The sequence below is a fragment of the Choloepus didactylus genome, chromosome 16 (genome assembly GCF_015220235.1).
Source record: "Choloepus didactylus isolate mChoDid1 chromosome 16, mChoDid1.pri, whole genome shotgun sequence".
Classification (NCBI taxonomy): Eukaryota; Metazoa; Chordata; class Mammalia; order Pilosa; family Megalonychidae; genus Choloepus; species Choloepus didactylus.
Window position 1 is genome coordinate 49,360,363 of NC_051322.1, and position 18,203 is coordinate 49,378,565.

General features: G+C 36.1%; 1 protein-coding gene across 2 annotated transcripts in view; it reads left to right on the top strand.

Annotated features, from left to right (window-relative positions):
* Positions 1–7,013: 7,013 nt before the first annotated feature.
* DSC1 (desmocollin 1) overlaps positions 7,014–18,203 on the top strand; it is a 30,156-nt gene continuing 18,966 nt past the window's right edge. For both annotated transcript variants that reach the window (XM_037806167.1, XM_037806168.1), the window contains exons 1-5: positions 7,014–7,076; positions 9,261–9,345; positions 10,627–10,829; positions 12,042–12,161; positions 12,979–13,134. In XM_037806167.1, coding sequence (XP_037662095.1) covers positions 7,014–7,076; positions 9,261–9,345; positions 10,627–10,829; positions 12,042–12,161; positions 12,979–13,134 — 627 coding nt within the window. The remainder of the gene's footprint in view (positions 7,077–9,260; positions 9,346–10,626; positions 10,830–12,041; positions 12,162–12,978; positions 13,135–18,203) is intronic.

Below are 18,203 nucleotides of genomic sequence, written 5' to 3' on the forward strand. Positions count from 1 at the left end.
CCTCTTATTTGACAGCACATCTTTCAAGACTCACTTCAAATGCTGTGTTTCTGGAAAGATCTCCCCGCCCCTTCAGCTCTGAGTTGGTCAACTCTCACTTCTTGTGCCCTCATCACATCCTGAGCTTATTGGGGTCAAGTCACTTTTCACTTTCATTTGAATTGAATCATTCTTCAGCCATCCTTATCTCTTCTTTGTTTTCTCATATCTTCTTTTTCTTGCTCCAATCTTTTATTTTACTTATTTTTACTATTTTAGTCAAGCATATTCTTTCAAAACTTATAATCTTGGGAATTTTCCAGTATTTTGTACACTATCACTATTGTCTCTAATTTTAAGCCACAGAATAAAAAATCCTGAGTGTTGTGGTTTTAATCGTTTTAGTACATTGAGGCATATACAATTATTTCATAAGGAAAAGACTAGAGTACTGAAATGCTTTATATTCCACTTTTTAAAAATAATACAGCTCAACTATTCCTTCATACTATATTCATATGTCTACATTTTCTAGCATGTTAGGTAAACAGGGCGTTTGTCAGGCTCCTCATGCATAAGTTACAGCCTGCTTCATTTCTGTGACCTGGTTTTCCTGGGTGTTTCTCTTCTTAGCTTTGGGCTCAAAATACACACACACACACACACACACACACACAAACACACATACACACGAACATGTATGTTTGTATATGTGTGTGTGTATAATTTTTTTACAACATAGGGAAAATTAAAGGAATTCAAAGCATGAAAATTCCTCTTAAGTCCAAGCAGAAGAAAGAAAAAAAGAGTCACAAGAAGCTGTTCATTGATCCTTTCTACTTCCTATCCTAGCCCAATACCCTGTCTTCAGTTGTTCATGTTGTGCATTTGTAATGCCCTTTCTCATTAGGAAAACTTATCTCCTAATACAGGGTTGAGAACAATCCAATATCTACCCTCCTAACCCCACCAGAGCAATCTATAAGACAGACGTACAACGATGCATTCCCTAGAATTCAAATTATTCAGTTTAAAATAACATGACCAGGGCATACTGTGCTTTCCACTTGGAATAGTCAGTACACAGACTAGAGCAAGCTGAGGCAAAGCTCAGCCTTTCCATTCTCCCTGAGACCCCTGATCTGTCTTAGAAGGAACACAAGTGTGCAGGTACCCACACACATCTACGGGGTACAGGCAAAAACTCTCAGAAACACTCCAGTTCAATTTCATATAAAAGAAGGGAAATTTTTACCGAAAGACAATACAATCTGCAAAGTGTTTCTCTGTCCACACAGGAAAAAGTGTTTTATTTGATCATGAAGAGCAGTTTCCATTTCTCATTCACATGTCTTTAATTACCTTCTAGTACATAAGAAATAGCAATGGCTTATTAGCAGCCATTGAAAAGACCGACAATCTAACCCCTATCTTTACGGTAAGACGTGCGAAGAGTCAGCAGGAGCATTAAGATTGCAGTTGATTTCTTTAATCTTGGGTAAGATCAAATTCTTAGGAGTATCTCATGAAATACTATACAGACACAGATCAATAGACTCATTTATTTTTGTTACATCTGAAACAAGCTGCAGGAACCTTGGAAGAATGCACTTTGTTTTAGTTCAAGAGCAAAAAAAATTGAGCCATTTCAGTAGAAGTGGTGCCTTGGAGTATGCACTGCATCTGGTAAGTAAATGACAACACTTATATTTCAACCTAGCCAACAAATGAATTTATAAACACATAGGTGAGTTTTTGTGGTTGTCATGCTTCAGAAAATACCATTAATTTCTCAGGAAAGATTAGGATTTCAATGAACTTATAAGGCAAACATCCTTTTGCCCTATCACCTGATTCAATCACGAAGAAATAGAAGACAAGAAAGTAAAGTATGTCTCAATTTTCTTATCTCAAAAAGAAGCCCCATTGAAGAGGGAGTTTTAGTTATTATTTGTTTTTTTCTAAATATGCTAATTTTCTCAAGGTTCCAAATACGTGCCAATATATTACAAGAGCATATATGTCATAAGAGGAAATTCAATGGCTTCACAATCATGGGAAAGTGCTCAACATTATCACTAGACAAATAATTCAGATTATAATAATTTCTTATCAAAATAGCAGTATTTTTTTAATGAAATGATAATACTCATTCCTAGCCAGGATACTCACTGTTGCATTCATTGTCAGAAAGAAGGTACATTGGTATTCTGCTTTTATGATGCAAGTTGGCTATATATTCCAAGAGCCATTGAAAGTCCATATATTCTGACCTAGAACTTTTGCTTGTGGGATTCTAGCTCAAGAAATAATCCTAAATCTAGAAAAAGGTTTCTATATAAATATAGTCTTTATAGTAATGAAAAATTGGTAACAGCTTAAATGCCCAATATTAGAAAGTGGTTAAATCAATTATGATGCAATTGTTTGAAGGAATTTGCTACCACTCTCTGCCACTCTATGACCATGTGATTCTGGCCCGCCCCTTGACTTTAGCTTTACCTACAAATTCTGGTTTAGCCAATCAAAGCACAAATGACTCAATCCAGGCCGATAATATCCTCTTTTGCTCAAAATAGTGGGAACAAGACATGCTTTTCCAACTATGACTTGCTTAAACAGAATGCAATCTTGGCACTCCGGGCAGCCATCTTTGCCTTGCCTGAGAAATTTGAATGGTAATCAGACCAACACAAAGAGAGGCAGAGCTAAGAGATAAAGGGATAATATCTTGGTTACATTTTTTTAAGCAACTGGCCCTGGCTATGCCTGGATCTAGTTTATCCCTGGATTTTCCCATTACATGTGGCAACGTATCCCTTTATCCTCAACAGGTTCTTCTTTTGTCTTGCTTAAACCAGCTTGAGTTAGGTGTTTGCACACTGAATAGAAGGAGTTCTAAAATATACAAAGATGCATGCTGAGATTTCTTTTTACAGATCAACAGTTTTGATAATTATGGGGAGTAGTCATTTGATGTCAAAATTATCCAGTATTCTGTGCAAAGTCTTAAGAAATCATCGTTAGTAAAAAATAAGTGCACACGAGTTGCTTAATATTTTTAATAATTCTTTCACCAAGATAAAAGACTTTGAGTCCAATGGAACTGAAGGAGTTTTCACTACAGCATAATTGAGCGCATGGTACCCAAGATGTCGTCTTTTATAGCTAAGACTTATTTTTCCTTTGTTCATGCATTTTTATCTTCTCATATTAATTTCACATGAAGTGCTGTTACTGCTGTAGATTCACAATCTTCATTCATGTGTATTGCACACAAAGTGCCTTGCTATGGCTTCATCAGTGTGGACAGCATTCCTACTAGACTGGAGTATTTTAGAAAAAAATAGGACCATCTGACAGAACAGCTTTATTGGTGAGTGGCTTTTCTGAGGCCTTGAATTTATTCATAACCAGTCATTTTTGCAAGTTAACCATGATAAACATCTGTTACAAAATTTCTCACTGTATTTCCATGATTCCCATTCTTTGAAATTCATAGGAACACGTTTTCTCTATATGCCTTAAGCTAGAAATTAAAGAAATTCAAAGTGATGGGGTCTTTAAACTTCAATCTTTCTCTGTATGACTATATCTGTGATGGAAAACAGATTATGCAATACTAGCATAAACAAAATAAACTCTTTTCTTCTACAGGAGTCTCTATAGTAAGAATTTAATCATTGCCTATTCTTAATTTCTCTCTAAATTGCTAAGAGGTATAATATTTGCTGAAGTACTTTTTTACCATCTCTTTTGAATTAGAACATGAACTGTATATTCTCCTCCACAAAGTGTGCTTTTGTTTAAACATAATATATTTGTCTTCTTTTTTCCTCCCTAAAACCTACATGGTTCTCCTCTCCTAAGCTGAGGTCAGAGCCCAGTGTATGGTCCCTTAAATATTTTTTTCATTGAATAAATCTGTCTATATGTCTTTGGGTGGCTTCTGCAAAAGAAAACTTGCTTTTCAATAATTCTATGTTTGTTTCATTTGAAATTCAGTCTCTTTAACTTTTTATTGCCCATGTGGGCAATTACAAGGTGTACAACATCAATGCTTACCATGAGCCAGACTCTCTCTAAGCTCTTTACATGTCATAACACATTTAATACTTGTAATAACATGAAACAGCAGCTATCATTATCCCCATTTTACAGTTGAAGAAACTGAGGCTCAGAGAGGTTCAGCAACTTATCTAAGATTGTATAGATAATAAGTAGGAATGCCAGGATTTGAGCTCAGGCAGTCTAGCTCCAGAATTCATACCTATTAATTTAGACACAGATTAAAACAAACAAATTGTAACAAACAAACATACAGATAAAAAAGTAGATTTCTTACCAAATAATCTGATGGGAGGCAATTGGAAGAAATTTATCTTGTTTTCATTTAACTTAATTTTTAGGTAGAGTCAATTTTATCATAATAATCAATTGTACTTTTCTTGTACAATCCTTAGGTCTTGGAAGAAACCTTTGTGTACAAGTAACAAATGCAGGAGAAATATTATTCACGTGACACACTTTCAGACCAAAGTTTTGGGGTTAGCTTTTGTATGAGTTTTTCTAGTGAGAATGAGACATAATGGGAGAGGAAAGTGTATAGCAGGCAGGCTAAAAGAAGTAGGCTCAAGAAAGCCAATTTTTTAGAAATAGGGAGAGTATTCTGGATTCACTTTAACTTAACAATGCATGGCATTTCTTCAACAGGCAATCCATCCTCTCTTTTCTAGTATCATCACTTTAATTTTTGCTCATGCATTCTTTTCCATTTCAATGGAAAATACCATATTATAGAAAGAGGGAATGCTGATTTCATTAGCTGAAAATGTACCTCCACTTCACAAGGTTTGTGAATTTAAGTCTTTTGTGTCTTTAATCTACAGGAATGCGCATATATAATTGGATATGTACTTAATTATGCTTAAATATACACAGAATTACACTTGGATCTACAAATACACTCTTAGATAGTTAACTCTTATTTCTGTGTTACCATTTTTTTCCTTCCAAAATATCAAATTTAAAGATATGACATTAAAGTGGTTTCATTTTCTGATTAATAAACCAAATGCCAATCCAGACACCAAATATGGAAGAGAGTTCTATTGGTGGGTAGGTACTAGGTAATCAAATGCTGCAAGATACCTTTTAGTTCTTGTTTCAAGGTTCTTTATTTCCCAAATCTTCCTGGTCTCTGAGTCTAAAGAAGCAGTTACACTATTATTTCCACTTCTACCTACAGGAAGGAATTGTTCCTACTGTCAAATGAGCAAATTGAAGGAAAATCTTTCGTCCCTCCTTTCTCAGCAAACTGGGCATTGGAATGTACCTTTACTTTTTAGTTGAGCATGAGGCAGAAATGTAATTGCAAGAGCAGGGAAAATAAGACCTTTTCAGAGTAATTTCATGTATAAAACTTCTAAAGTATTAGCTCAATAGCCATTTTATCTCAATGGCTCTCACAAAAGAGGCCAGAAAGACTACAGGATTCTAGAATGACTGGATGTTGTTAAGGGTTGTAGGTTATAACTGCTTCTGAACACATTAGTCTCAACCTGGCTATTTGTTTAGCAAACCTGAATTCTCGCCTACTTGACCATCATTTTCTGCTCTTCAATATATATTAGTTTCTGTGTGTCTTAGAAATGGCATAAGGGAGAAAAACCAGTAGTACTTTTGTGGCAAACAGACCTGGGTTCAAGTTCCTGCCTTCTCAATTTCTGCAGGCCCATTGGTGAAAGGTGATTACTTCCTCTCCCAGGGTTTCATCGTCTCATAAAGGGAGCCCCCATTGGGCTGTTGGGAAGGTTCACTAAAATGGCTGTCCTCAGTCCTGATTCCTAGCAGTGGCTCAGTAAATATGAATTTTAGTTCATATCTATGCCCAAAATTAAGTAATTAGCATTTGAAAATATTTATCTTCCTCCCCTAACTTCCATCACTCCATTTCAGTGCAATCGATCACTATTTAGCTCACCGAGTTGGGACAGAATCAATGATGCTAAAGTCCCCATTGCCAGGGTCATTAGTGTTTTTAAAAACACTTAAATTTGATGGAATTATTGTACTGTTAGGCTAGGATAACTTGCATGTGATGTGTGCAGTGATTTTGAAAAGACTTGGTTTCACAGATAGTTATCCTCCAATAAAACTACGCAAAAAGAAAAAAAAAAAAGACTTTATGCCTAACAGAAAGAAAGCAATTAGAAAATTACATCCCAGCTATTTCTTTATCTCTTACTTTGTTAATACCAACCACAGAACTAAATAGTATTTGGCTTTTATGAGGTCTTTGCACCCTGCAAAGTTCCTTGTTGATGTCCAGAGAACCAACCGTGGTGGACAGACACGCATCTCTGAAATTGCTGCTTTAGACGGGAATGCCAGATCTCCGGCAGAACTGCAATGCTCTAAGTGACAGACTACACCTCAATGCTTAGATCAGGAGATAACTCCAGATGGATGTGATTTCACATGTTTATGTCCCCTGATTTGCCAATCAACCAGGGAGGGAGGGTGATGACTCCAAACATCACTTCCTTGCACAGAGTTTGTGCACAGTTTATGCTTGTACCTGGGGGCAAGAAGGAGGGGACTATGTGGGAGTGGGTAATAACCAGGGAGGACTTCATAGCATCAACCTGGGGGAAAAGGGAGGAGGGCTGAGGATCGAGGGTGTTCCCTCCTGCTTCTGCTTATTTGTCAAGTGGAAGGAGAAATTTTGAAAGTGGCTGTGAGGAGGAGCTAGCGACTGGGTTTTGGGGTGTTGTGTACCCCACCCTTCCCACTTGTAGGGAAACCTCTTTACAAGAGGTGATAGAATTGGAAGGAGCAGGACGCCGGGGGGATAGGAGGAAAGCAATCCTGCTGTTCCTTCTCCTGTCTTCTATCTTTTGCTTCCTGACTCGCCTCCCAGCAAGCTCATCTGTGCCAAGCAGCCCCAGCAGTGGGCATCGGCTTCGCTGCCTCGTGCATCCCCAGCCACTCTGTTATCCAGCCATCGTCCCTGGCCACTGGGACTGCTTCTGATGGCTGTGGCCTCTGCCGCCCCAGGGAGTATCTTCTGTAAGCAGCTCCTTTTCTTGCTCCTGGTGAGTAACCATGAAAGGATTAAGGAATTCAAGCATGTTGCTACCCGTTTCCTCCCCCCCCAAGATTGGGCTTGAAAGAGAGTAGTGGTGGGGTGGAAGGCGGAGAAGGTAGCTTGGGAAAATGAAAACAGTTCTTAGAAAAACCCAAGGAAGAGTTGAGAGGCTTGAGACTCAGGATGGGAGGCGTGTAGCTTCCTCTTCCAGTGCCAACTGCCATGATGCACGAAGTTTTCAAGGGAATTCCCTGTTGGGTCTTGCTGTGATGTTTTTCTAAGGAGGAGGAGAGTGCGCTAACTCCTCAGACATTTAGCCCAGAAGGGTCTGAGGTTTCCTTTGCTAATAGTAAATAATCTGGTTATTGAATATGTTTAGCTTCACTGAGCCACAAGAAGAGGAAAAGAATTCTGGGTGAAGATGCGAATTATCCGGGCTTTCTTAATTTTACCCAGGACGAGCAAAGAGAAGGGCAGGGCTCTTAGTTCAAAATAAAGAAAAATGTGACAGCCATTGAAAAAATTACCATTAACTGGGCTTCCACTCAGATTTTTAAATTGCTTTGTAACTGTGAGCTAAGATAGTTATTTTTCTTTGGTGGGGGGCAGGGAGAGGGCAGTTGTCCCATCTTTCTATTTGGCACTTCTGAGCTGTGAATTTCCTTTTCTCTCTCTTTTCAATATTAATAAAAGATTTTAGCTTCTTATTATATTTTCAGAATGTTACGTTTTACTGCATGGAGAACAAATCCTTTCTCCATGTTAATAATATACATTGCAGGTTTCATAGTGAAGTTCTCAATCTGTAACTGACGGGGGAAAAGAACTCAAAGACCATCTTGGTTATCTATGAGTTAGTATTGATTAGGTAAAATGTGGTAAAAGCTCTCAGGGATTCACTCAGATTTCTTTGGCTTTTGTCTCTTGCCCTGGCCATCCATCAGCCTCACCCATGCTAAGACTGTCTGACTCCCATTTCCTCCAGATCACTTCAGCATTGACTTAACCTGAAGGCTGGAATAATGCTTAATGATTGCAAATCTTCATTGGCTCTGCAGCAAAGAAAGATGAGGCTGTGAGCATAGATGTACCTTAGGAGAATAAAGTGGTTGTATATATACATATAGATATATAGAGAGATTCTAATTATTTCTGATTACCAAATACTCTTTACAAAATACTCTTTCTGCATTATATATAAAGACCACTTGAAATTAGAATGCTAATTACAGAATTGGGCTGAGGTAGAAAAGAAGTGCACATCCCTTACAGGGATGATAATCCTTTCTCTTTCCTTCTCCCACACAATGGATCCCATAACTGGAGAAATATTTCATCAAAATAAAATTAATCAGAAAATTGACCAATCTTTTCCTGGGAAATCATGCTCTATTTTATATTTAAGTAATTAAAAGTAGTCATTTTGATAAACAGAAAGCATATATACAGAAAATACCAAGAAAAAGAGGGAAAATATCTTTTGAACTTACAGACACTTTTGATCTGATAGCTTTGTTTTTATTTTTCAGAGACTATCTGTCTTTCCTTGAACTTCTTAGCAATACTTGTATATTGAACTTAATTAAAAAGCTTTACTCTTTTGAAGATCATTCTCTATATTTTTTTTAGATTGGTTGTGTGATTTGAGATCATCTAGATTTGTATGTTAATGCCAACTCAGTGTAAAGAGTGATTTGAGTGCACTGAGTATGTCCAGGCATTGCTCATCACAAGATTAAAAAGAACCCTTGGATATTTCCTAGACTTTATCACCTACACCCTCAGATAGTTTGAGGCTGTGAAAATGATTATTTGAGAATTAGTACAAATATGTGATTATCATATTCCAGAGTTAAGCACTTTCTTCATGCTGAGAATCAGAATGACATTAATAAATGGACTTAAAAGAAAATCTGACTTAAAAGAAATAGTAACTTCTATATAAAGCCAGTGATTTGTAACACATTTTCTTGAAATAACACAATATGATTTAGGTTCCAAGATTCTAAATGACTGGGGTACCTCTAAAATTATTTTCTTTGTTGTTTCTTTTTAAAAATGAATATTAAAAAAAATGGAAGGATTGAAAGGTTAATTTGTTTCAGGAGTTGACAATATTTTATCAAGACAAAACTACAATGTGAAAATCTGTGATCAAATGTAATTCTTGATTTTTTTTCTTTCTTTTAAGGTTCTATTAATATTTTGTGATGCTTGTAAGAAAATTTCTCTTCGAGTTCCCTCTCATCTTCAGGCTGAAACACTTATAGGCAAAGGTGAGAAACTGTATTAAGAATTTCATAGTTGTAATTTCCTACATTTAGCTTTAGGCCATTCTTGTAAAGTTTGGGATAAAAATCATATAGTAGCTACCTGGCATTTAAATTGGACATACAATGAAAGATGGCTTTGCTTTTTGGTAGTAGTTAGAAACAAAGTACCAAAGTTAGTCACATGCTTTTCTTGCTAGAAAAATGAGCAAACATCAGAGGACTAAATGATCTTGGCTTAGTTCAGATGAAGCAAGGCATTATAAACAACAGTATATTTTAATCCATATCAATGAATATGCTTCCAAAACTCAAAGCCAAGTTTCTTTAATTTGTTAGACATGAAATGGAAATGTCAAATGTAAATGCCCCCAGATAAAAATTGCACTTGAGGTTGATTACAAACGAACAGCACCTACTAAAAATTGAATGTGATTTCACAGAATAACGTGTGTAATTCAAATAACATTTCAATGGGTCTTACCATTCCAGCCATCTCTGAATTATAGGTTGGTTGTTCTTCTGAGTCCAATGGTAACATTTCTTTCATCAACGTTTTTCACTGGCCTCCATTTTACATTTAGAAAAATACACCTTGAATGTAGAAGTGTTATACTTTCCAAAACAGACATTGTTTTGTCTCCCTCCCTTTCAACCCCTTACATCTTTTAAAAATATTTAAAAGATACAAATACTGTAAATATACATACTAAATATTCAAAATGTATTAAATACAAATATGTAGAGGAAATAATTTGATAAAATGACAATTTATATTAAGCATTGGGTTTACCAAACCTCAAAAAATACTATAAAAAGAATATTTGCAATATTACTGAGAAATATTATGTAGAAATAGACCAGCTTTATTATTTGTTGCAAGACAGTTTTAACTATCAAAAGATAATTGCGAATAAGTTAAATAAGTTCAAAATCTGTTAACTTTATACACCTATACTACATATGATATAAAACAACCAATTTATATAGATATGTATAAATCCATAAATAAGACTTAAAGTGGAAAGAGAATAAATCCAGCGACACTAGAAAAGATATCATATCTATTCATAGGCTAATTTATGGCAAAAGCAGTGGAAACATGACTCCATTAATTTACTTTTTAAATTTTTCATGGCTCCTAAGTTTTAGAATAGCAGATATTTAACAAATCCCAAGTTTAAGCTCTTTCTGCTTCTCATGCACTAACTCACAGCTGTCATTCCTGTAAAACTAGTTCTATTCCTTTTTCACCTTACAAATTATTGTGAAATGTCTTTCCTGCAGTGAATCTGGAAGAATGTCTCAAGTCTGCAAACCTCATTTTGTCAAGTGATCCCGACTTCAGAATTGTGGAAGATGGCTCAATTTACACAACACGCGGTGTCGTTTTGTCTTCCGAAAAGAAAAGTTTTTCCATATTACTCTCAGACAGTCAGAGGCAGGAACAGAAAGAGATAGAAATTGTACTGGCAGCAAGTGAAAATAAGGTATAACAGGCAAAGCCTTAAGAAGCTTGGCATGCTAATCTGCTTCCCTAGGAGCTTCATTTCACATACCTCCTTCCAGGCTAAAATCACTGCTCTTGAATGCTCACTTGCTTGTCTATTTGTCTACAACATTTATAATTTACATATGTAAATGCTGGATTGTTTTAAGGACTGTAGAGCTATTTACAAAATTGTATAAATGTGAGCAACTCTGTAGCAAACTCAAAATTTCAAAGGTTTCAGATAGCGTTTTGGGGTATGGCAGTAAGCACAGCCAATCTGGAGGGCAAGATGGAGATGTGGCACTCCACCCTGTGGGGCTGTCTCCCAAATGACTGTGGGTTTGAGTCATGTCTAGATGATATTGTCTAAGCTTTTCTCTCAATTTATTCAAAATTTCTATGGGTACCCACACTTCAGAGAGTGGCGGTGTGGCCAGGCCACAGGATTGTTTTGAGTGTTTTTGACACTAGGCTCATTTTCTTTCACTGAGTGGTGGTGATTGATCCAGGGAGTGGAAGGGGAGATGGTTACTGAAATTCACATAAAACTCACTGTAAGAAAATCAGCACAATGAATTTGGTTTTATAAAATCATTTATGAATAGGTGATTCACTTTATAAGAGGATTTCCCAGCAAAATTCCTTTTGATTACAAGAAAGCATCTTCACTGAAATTAGAATATGCTCAAAGCTTACAAAACATTATTTTATATACCTCTTGTAAAGAATCTCCACATTACACAAAATAAAATATACTTGAGCAAATACTGACCTGTGTTTTCATATAGGCATAAAAATGCTTTGCCTTCCAGCTACTGTTTCAAGAAATTTGACTGTCCTGCTTCTGATGGGATGAAATGAATTCTTAAATATTTGTTAATGGAGTATCTATTTTCCAAGGCTCTATAGCTCTCAAGGTGGCATCTTTCACCAATGTCCAATAAAGTGTGTCCAATGTCCAATAAATCAAGAAATTGGTGGAACTGGAGAGTAGAATGTATGAGGTCTTACTTATATGGGGGTTTATATGTGAATGAGTGCATGTGTATCATTACTAAAAAATAAAACAGTTTGGGGATTACCCATGACATTGCTATATGTGCCCTTCACTTGTTTTCTCCATGTTGATGTATATGTGAAAATCACAGTTCATAAAAAATTCATAAAGTGATAAGCAACAGTGTATTTCTTCCTCTCTCATCAAACGTAGGCTCGCAAGAAGAGACAGGCGAAAGAGAAGGTTCTCAAACGCAACAAAAGGCGATGGGCTCCTGTTCCATGCTCACTGATGGAGAACTCATTAGGTCCATTTCCCCAACACGTTCAGCAGGTCCAGTTCATCTCATTTTATTCTTATATGTGCTCATTTTTTATTGTTGTTTTGTTAAAACTTTCCACTTGAATTGCTCAGTTTATCAATCAGAGCTTTAGTCTATCGGTACTAATAAGGATCATTTATTCAACAGAACTAGAGGCATGCAGAAGTGAGCCAATATATTTTATCACTTTGTTTCAGAAATCATATTTAGACATTTAGAAATAAATTTTGTATTTTGAGTGTTTGATGCCCTTAGTTCTACCTCCAAATTTTCCTGAATGTTCTGCCAGACTTTGGCACTCGTATATAGAGGACATGACTAAAGATTTTGCTCAAATTAGCACTTATCCACCCAAAAGACAGCCTTCTGTTTGCCAAGTAAAGTAATGTCACTGTCCCATAGCTGGACTATAAATATAGGGCAGCTTTAAAATTAATGACTTCTTGAAGAATTAATTTCAGGAGGGGAGTTGCACTATTTCTACTTTTTAAAATCACACAATTTTCACTCCCAAATAATTTGAAATCACTGTAAATGTTATCAAACTATATATAAGAATAAGAATACATGGATAAAGATTTTAGAGGTGTATTCAACTCTACAAATTTATCATAAATAGGCAGATAACTCAAAAGGATTTGTGATCAAAGAGGTAACAGAGTTTGTAGCTTTGCACATGCAGAATATAAATATGAATTTGGAAAAAATGGGAGGTTGTAGGTGGAGGGAAGAGATATTAGGTGACTAGGAAAGAGAGGAAGTGACAAGTTTAAAGATGTTCATCATGACATATTTGTTTTATTCCTAAATTGTTACTTTTTGCTATAGATCCAATCTGATACTGCACAGAACTATACCATCTTTTACTCCATAAGTGGACCAGGAGTGGACAAAGAACCCACCAATCTGTTCTTCATAGATAAAGACACTGGGGATATCTTTTGTACACGAAGCATAGACCGTGAGCAATATCAACAGTTTTCGGTAGGATTATTAAATTATTTATTTAGATTTTTTTTATCAGTGGTTTAATATTTTCAATGCTTGCTTGTTTGAAGAATCAGATGTTTAATATTTTAAACATTGTTAATATATATTATATATTTCAAATTTCTATTGGTGCCATTGGTGACAAAAGATAGATGGTGGACATCATAAGGAAAGGAAAGAGGGAAAGATGTATAGAAAACACAACGACGGAATTTTTTTTTTTTTTTTTTTCATTTTGATCATTTATTCATCCAAAAAGTGCTCAGTAGGGACTAGACACTAGAGGAGATACAAGTAGATGACAGCACAAAAGTAAAAGCCCTGGCCTCATGAAGCTAGAGTCTGTTCAGGTAGATGGGAAAATTTACAAACAACAGTGAGGGCAAAAATAAAATGATACATGAAGTACAGGGTGCTGTAGGGGCACAGATTTTATGTCTGAAACAATTTCATAGAAGTGTTTTCTGGAGGAGGTATTGTCCTGGCTGAGACTGATATGCAGGAGTTAGCAAGGAAAAGTTGGTTGTGTAGCTAAACAGGAAAAGTGTGTGCAAAGATTGGGAAGACATGGACAAAGCCTGCTTTAGCTAAGTTAGTATAGATATCAGAGGGAGCTTCGGGAGTTGCTATGACCAGTATGGTCTTTTGGACCACAGTTGAAAACGGGAAAATGTGGTCAAGGATGTTATATTAACTCATGTCAGCTCATCATGATTTTTAAATCCTTATGTTGGGTTGTGGCTGGTATAAATCCCTGATCGTGTAGAAACATACTTTGGATCTTCTCGCTGAGAATAATAGACTAAATGTGATAATTTAATAATTTCTTATATCAAATATTTTCTATTTTTCCTTGTTTATAGCCCAAGGGAAAAAATACAAATAATACTGGATTCATATTATAAACAGAAAGCTGTTAGACTCACTACAAAGACATTATCTCTAACCACATAGATTTATGCTACCAAACTTCCCTTTTTTTTGAAAATTTTTTATTGAGATATATTCACATACCACACAGTCATACAAAACAAATCGTACTTTCGATTGTTTACAGTACCATTACATAGTTGTACATTCATCACCTAAATCAATCCCTGACACCTTCATTAGCACACACACAAAAATAACAAGAATAATAATTAGAGTGAAAAAGAGCAATTGAAGTAAAAAAGAACACTGGGTACCTTTGTCTGTTTCCTTCCCCTATTTTTCTACTCATCCATCCATAAACTAGACAAAGTGGAGTGTGGTCCTTATGGCTTTCCCAATCCCATTGACACCCCTCATAAGCTACATTTTTATACAACTGTCTTCGAGATTCATGGGTTCTGGGTTGTAGTTTGATAGTTTCAGGTATCCACCACCAGCTACCCCAATTCTTTAGAACCTAAAAAGGGTTGTCTAAAGTGTGCGTAAGAGTGCCCACCAGAGTGACGTCTCAGCTCGTTTTGGAATCTCTCTGCCACTGAAGCTTATTTCATTTCCTTTCACATCCCCCTTTTGGTCAAGAAGATGTTCTCCGTCCCACGATGCCAGGAATGACGGAATTTTAAAGGGCTGATTTGCTCTGCAGAATCTTGAGAAAACAACAAGGAATTGTACTGAGTCCAAAATTCTCTGTAAGAAAATAGCTCGATTATTCTCAGTTCTCACTTTTCATTGTAAGTCACCAGAGAACTTTTTTTAAAAATGCTGCAACTTGAGCTCATGCCCAATAATTCTGATTTAATTGTTCTGGGATAGGACTCAGGTGGTAGAAATCCTTTGACACTTTCCAAGGTAACTCTAAATGCAAAATAGTGTTGGGATCCACTGTTTAGCTTCTTGTACAGCATTGGGCTGGCTCAGCATGCATTCTTTTCTTCTCTTCTTTCTGGCTGTCATTCAGCCATGAGGTCCTTTGGAACCACTATATTTCTTTAATAATCCAGAATAAGTTTACCCATTTATCTTACTCTGTCTTATCCAGGCAATTGCAACTCTTCTGAAAATTAAACCCTCTTTTCTTTTTCCTATTTCAAACTTCACACATCTCTTTAGTGTTCTGATTTCTAATCTGACACACAAAAGAAATTCACAGTATGTGTTCGGGATGAAGGTGAATGAAACTAAGTATTTAAATCTTGAATTATAAAAGAGTGTAGTAAAGGTATTCTTTGCTAAAAGAGCAAAAAGAAAGATAAACCTGTTGTATGCTTAGGCAGCTCAGGGAGCAACATGGCAGACATTAAAATACGAGTAGTCAGTGGCCACGTATAGGCAGCAGTGAAAGACAGCGACTGGTGGGAGAGGGGGAACAGCTAAGTGTTTAAGGTAGAGGGATCAGCAATACAAAATCCAGAGGTTAAAAACAATTAGCAAGAACAACAAAACTCTGGCTGGAGTGCAGTTTGAATTAAAGGAAGGGTGTGAAATACAACCAGTAAAACACGAGGCGAAGGATGTTCTAGGTCATGCCAAGGAGGTGGGATCCAGCCTAAGAATGCCTGCCAAAACACGCTATGTGGCAGGGACAGTTTTGAAACAACATGAATGTTCAGTTTTATGGATTTCACAATTAAATACAATGGTGGAAGGAGTAGGACATATTTTCTTTATAATTCTATGCCACATCCCAAAGACTCTACGGTAAACATACAATACTCACAATAATACCAAATTGTTACTTTAAAAAAACGGCTTTCATAGGCTTTTGCAGGAGAAGTATATAAACCACCATTGTGACCATTTCTTCTTTCTACCATTTCATCTTTCTACCAATAAGCAAAATGAAGAATTGACAGGGAGTGTATAAGGGCTCTGTAGCTTTTACAGCTATTTCACCAGAGGAAAAGATCTAACAGTAGCAGCCACCCTTGCGATGAAATAAAAAGCTGCTTATTCTATATGCTGCAATGTACACTTCATTTCCTAATTTGCTGAGAGATTATTATCTTTTCTGTGGATTTTTGAGATCTTTGACTGCTTTTCACTGGTCAAACTGCTATCCATCTTTGCTTCTTATTGTTATAATTGCCAGAGAGAAAGGGGAGAGAATAGTTTAAAATAAAAAATAAGTTACTATGCGATTTTTACCATCTTTCAAAGGCTATGCAATTATAGAAGAGCTTGGAATTTTATACTCAAAGTTAGGCTTTTGAATGATTTTTCCTTCAGAATTACCCATGTGTCTGTAGTTCTCATTAACATGGCTATACTAAAGTTGACATTAAGTAACACCACTTGCAAATTAGTAAAATGCATAAAGGAAAGTATAGCAACCAATGTAAACCTGATGAAGTTATAAAATCACTTGAAGCAGTATGGAACAAAAGCCTTCTCTGTTGATGTAGAAGTTAACTAAAGTAATATGTCTTTGCTTTTTGATCAAATCAGATTTCACATTTTGTTTTATATAGGAAAGCTCATTTCCCTGGAAATTAGTAGATTAGTTTCTTCTGCTTTTCGTTTTAGCCTTGGACAAGTCACAACCTCCAAGAGCCTATTTTATTTTTGGTGTTTTGGGCTGCTATTCACTGTCTTACCTACCCCAGGATTGTTGTGATCATTTAATGCCATAATGTTGGTGAAATCACTATGTAAACTGTACAGCTAATTAAAAATATTTTAGCAGCAGATAAAAGAATGCACATCTTCCAGAATTTTGTCTGGAAAAGTGGAACATTTTTTAGGGATTCCCAGTTCTTTCATCTAACCCATATAAATGCTGAGCATTAATAATGGACTTTTGTTATTTGCTCTAATATTATTTCATATATTGTTTGAACATTAGCCATGGATCTAATTCAATGCATACCTTGAGTGTTTTCCTCTTCTTTCTCTTGGTCCATGTTGTATTATTTAATCTTGGCTTGTGAAGATTTTCCTGGTTAGTCTCACCATTAATGCAGTTCAGGGACCTTTATCTTAAACCATTAAATTCATCTACTGTTTCAGAGGTTGACATAGCCCATTTTCTTAGCTTTTCAATGGACAGGTGTATAGGAAGGGAACTCTCTTCAGTTATTCCAAGTTACTCTATGAAAGAAAGCAACTTCAAGCACTTCCTTTTTGAGTATTGGGTGAGAAACCATATCTTTTAAAAGTCAATAGAGAAAAAGCAATTTTAGTCTGACCCTTCTTACCTATTCATCAGAGCCTTACTATCTTATAACATGGATTTTCTTTTCCAGACACCCTGGTCTAGCCTTTGCCTTTATATATGTCCTGCTAATTCATACTCTGCATAGGCTCAGCCTTGGTGTCCCTGCTATCCTCATTCCTCTTCCCAGTCTACACCAGTCATGCCTCTCACTACAAAGCCAAACTCAAGTTCTAACTCCTATCTGCAATTCTTTGCATCTCCATAAAGTGCCTCGCATGGTGTTGCCACCATTCTTCTCGTTTAACAATTGCTAAAGAATTTTATTTAGGAATCATGAATGAATATTCTTGCTGTGCTAGGTGTTGTATGGCATTAAAGACAAATGAAAACGCTTTTATTGTTCTCTATTGGCTCTTAAGCTAGTTGGTCAAACAAGAAGTAAAAATCATTATAATATGGAGCAGGCTAATGTGTGAGGTGATTGATGTGTTAGATGTACCAGACATTCATGCAGATGGTTATGGAACTGAGGTTATGGAGGATGATATTCATAGCATGTATGGTGAGTCTCTAGGGATGGATTGGGATCAGAGTTAGATGTTGAATAATGAGTATAATATTGACATAACCGTGAAAAGTGAGGGAATTCCAAGTAGGAGAAACAACCTCAGGAAAAAAAAATACTGATGTTTGAAATGTATGCCAGCCCATGTGACTGGTGAGCAGGACATATGTGTCAGAGGTCAGAGAAGAACATAATGAGAGAAAGTAGGTGAACATATTATAGATACTATGAACACTAGACCAAGGATATTGAGTTTTTGTGTATATTCACATAAGGACATTAGAAGAGTAATTGAAGGTTTTATTAAGAAGGAGTGGCATAACAAGGTCTTCATTTTAGATGGATAACTGGAAGCAGTGTTTAAATTGGAGAAGGGTAGATCCTGCTTATAAGGACATGAGATAGGAAGCT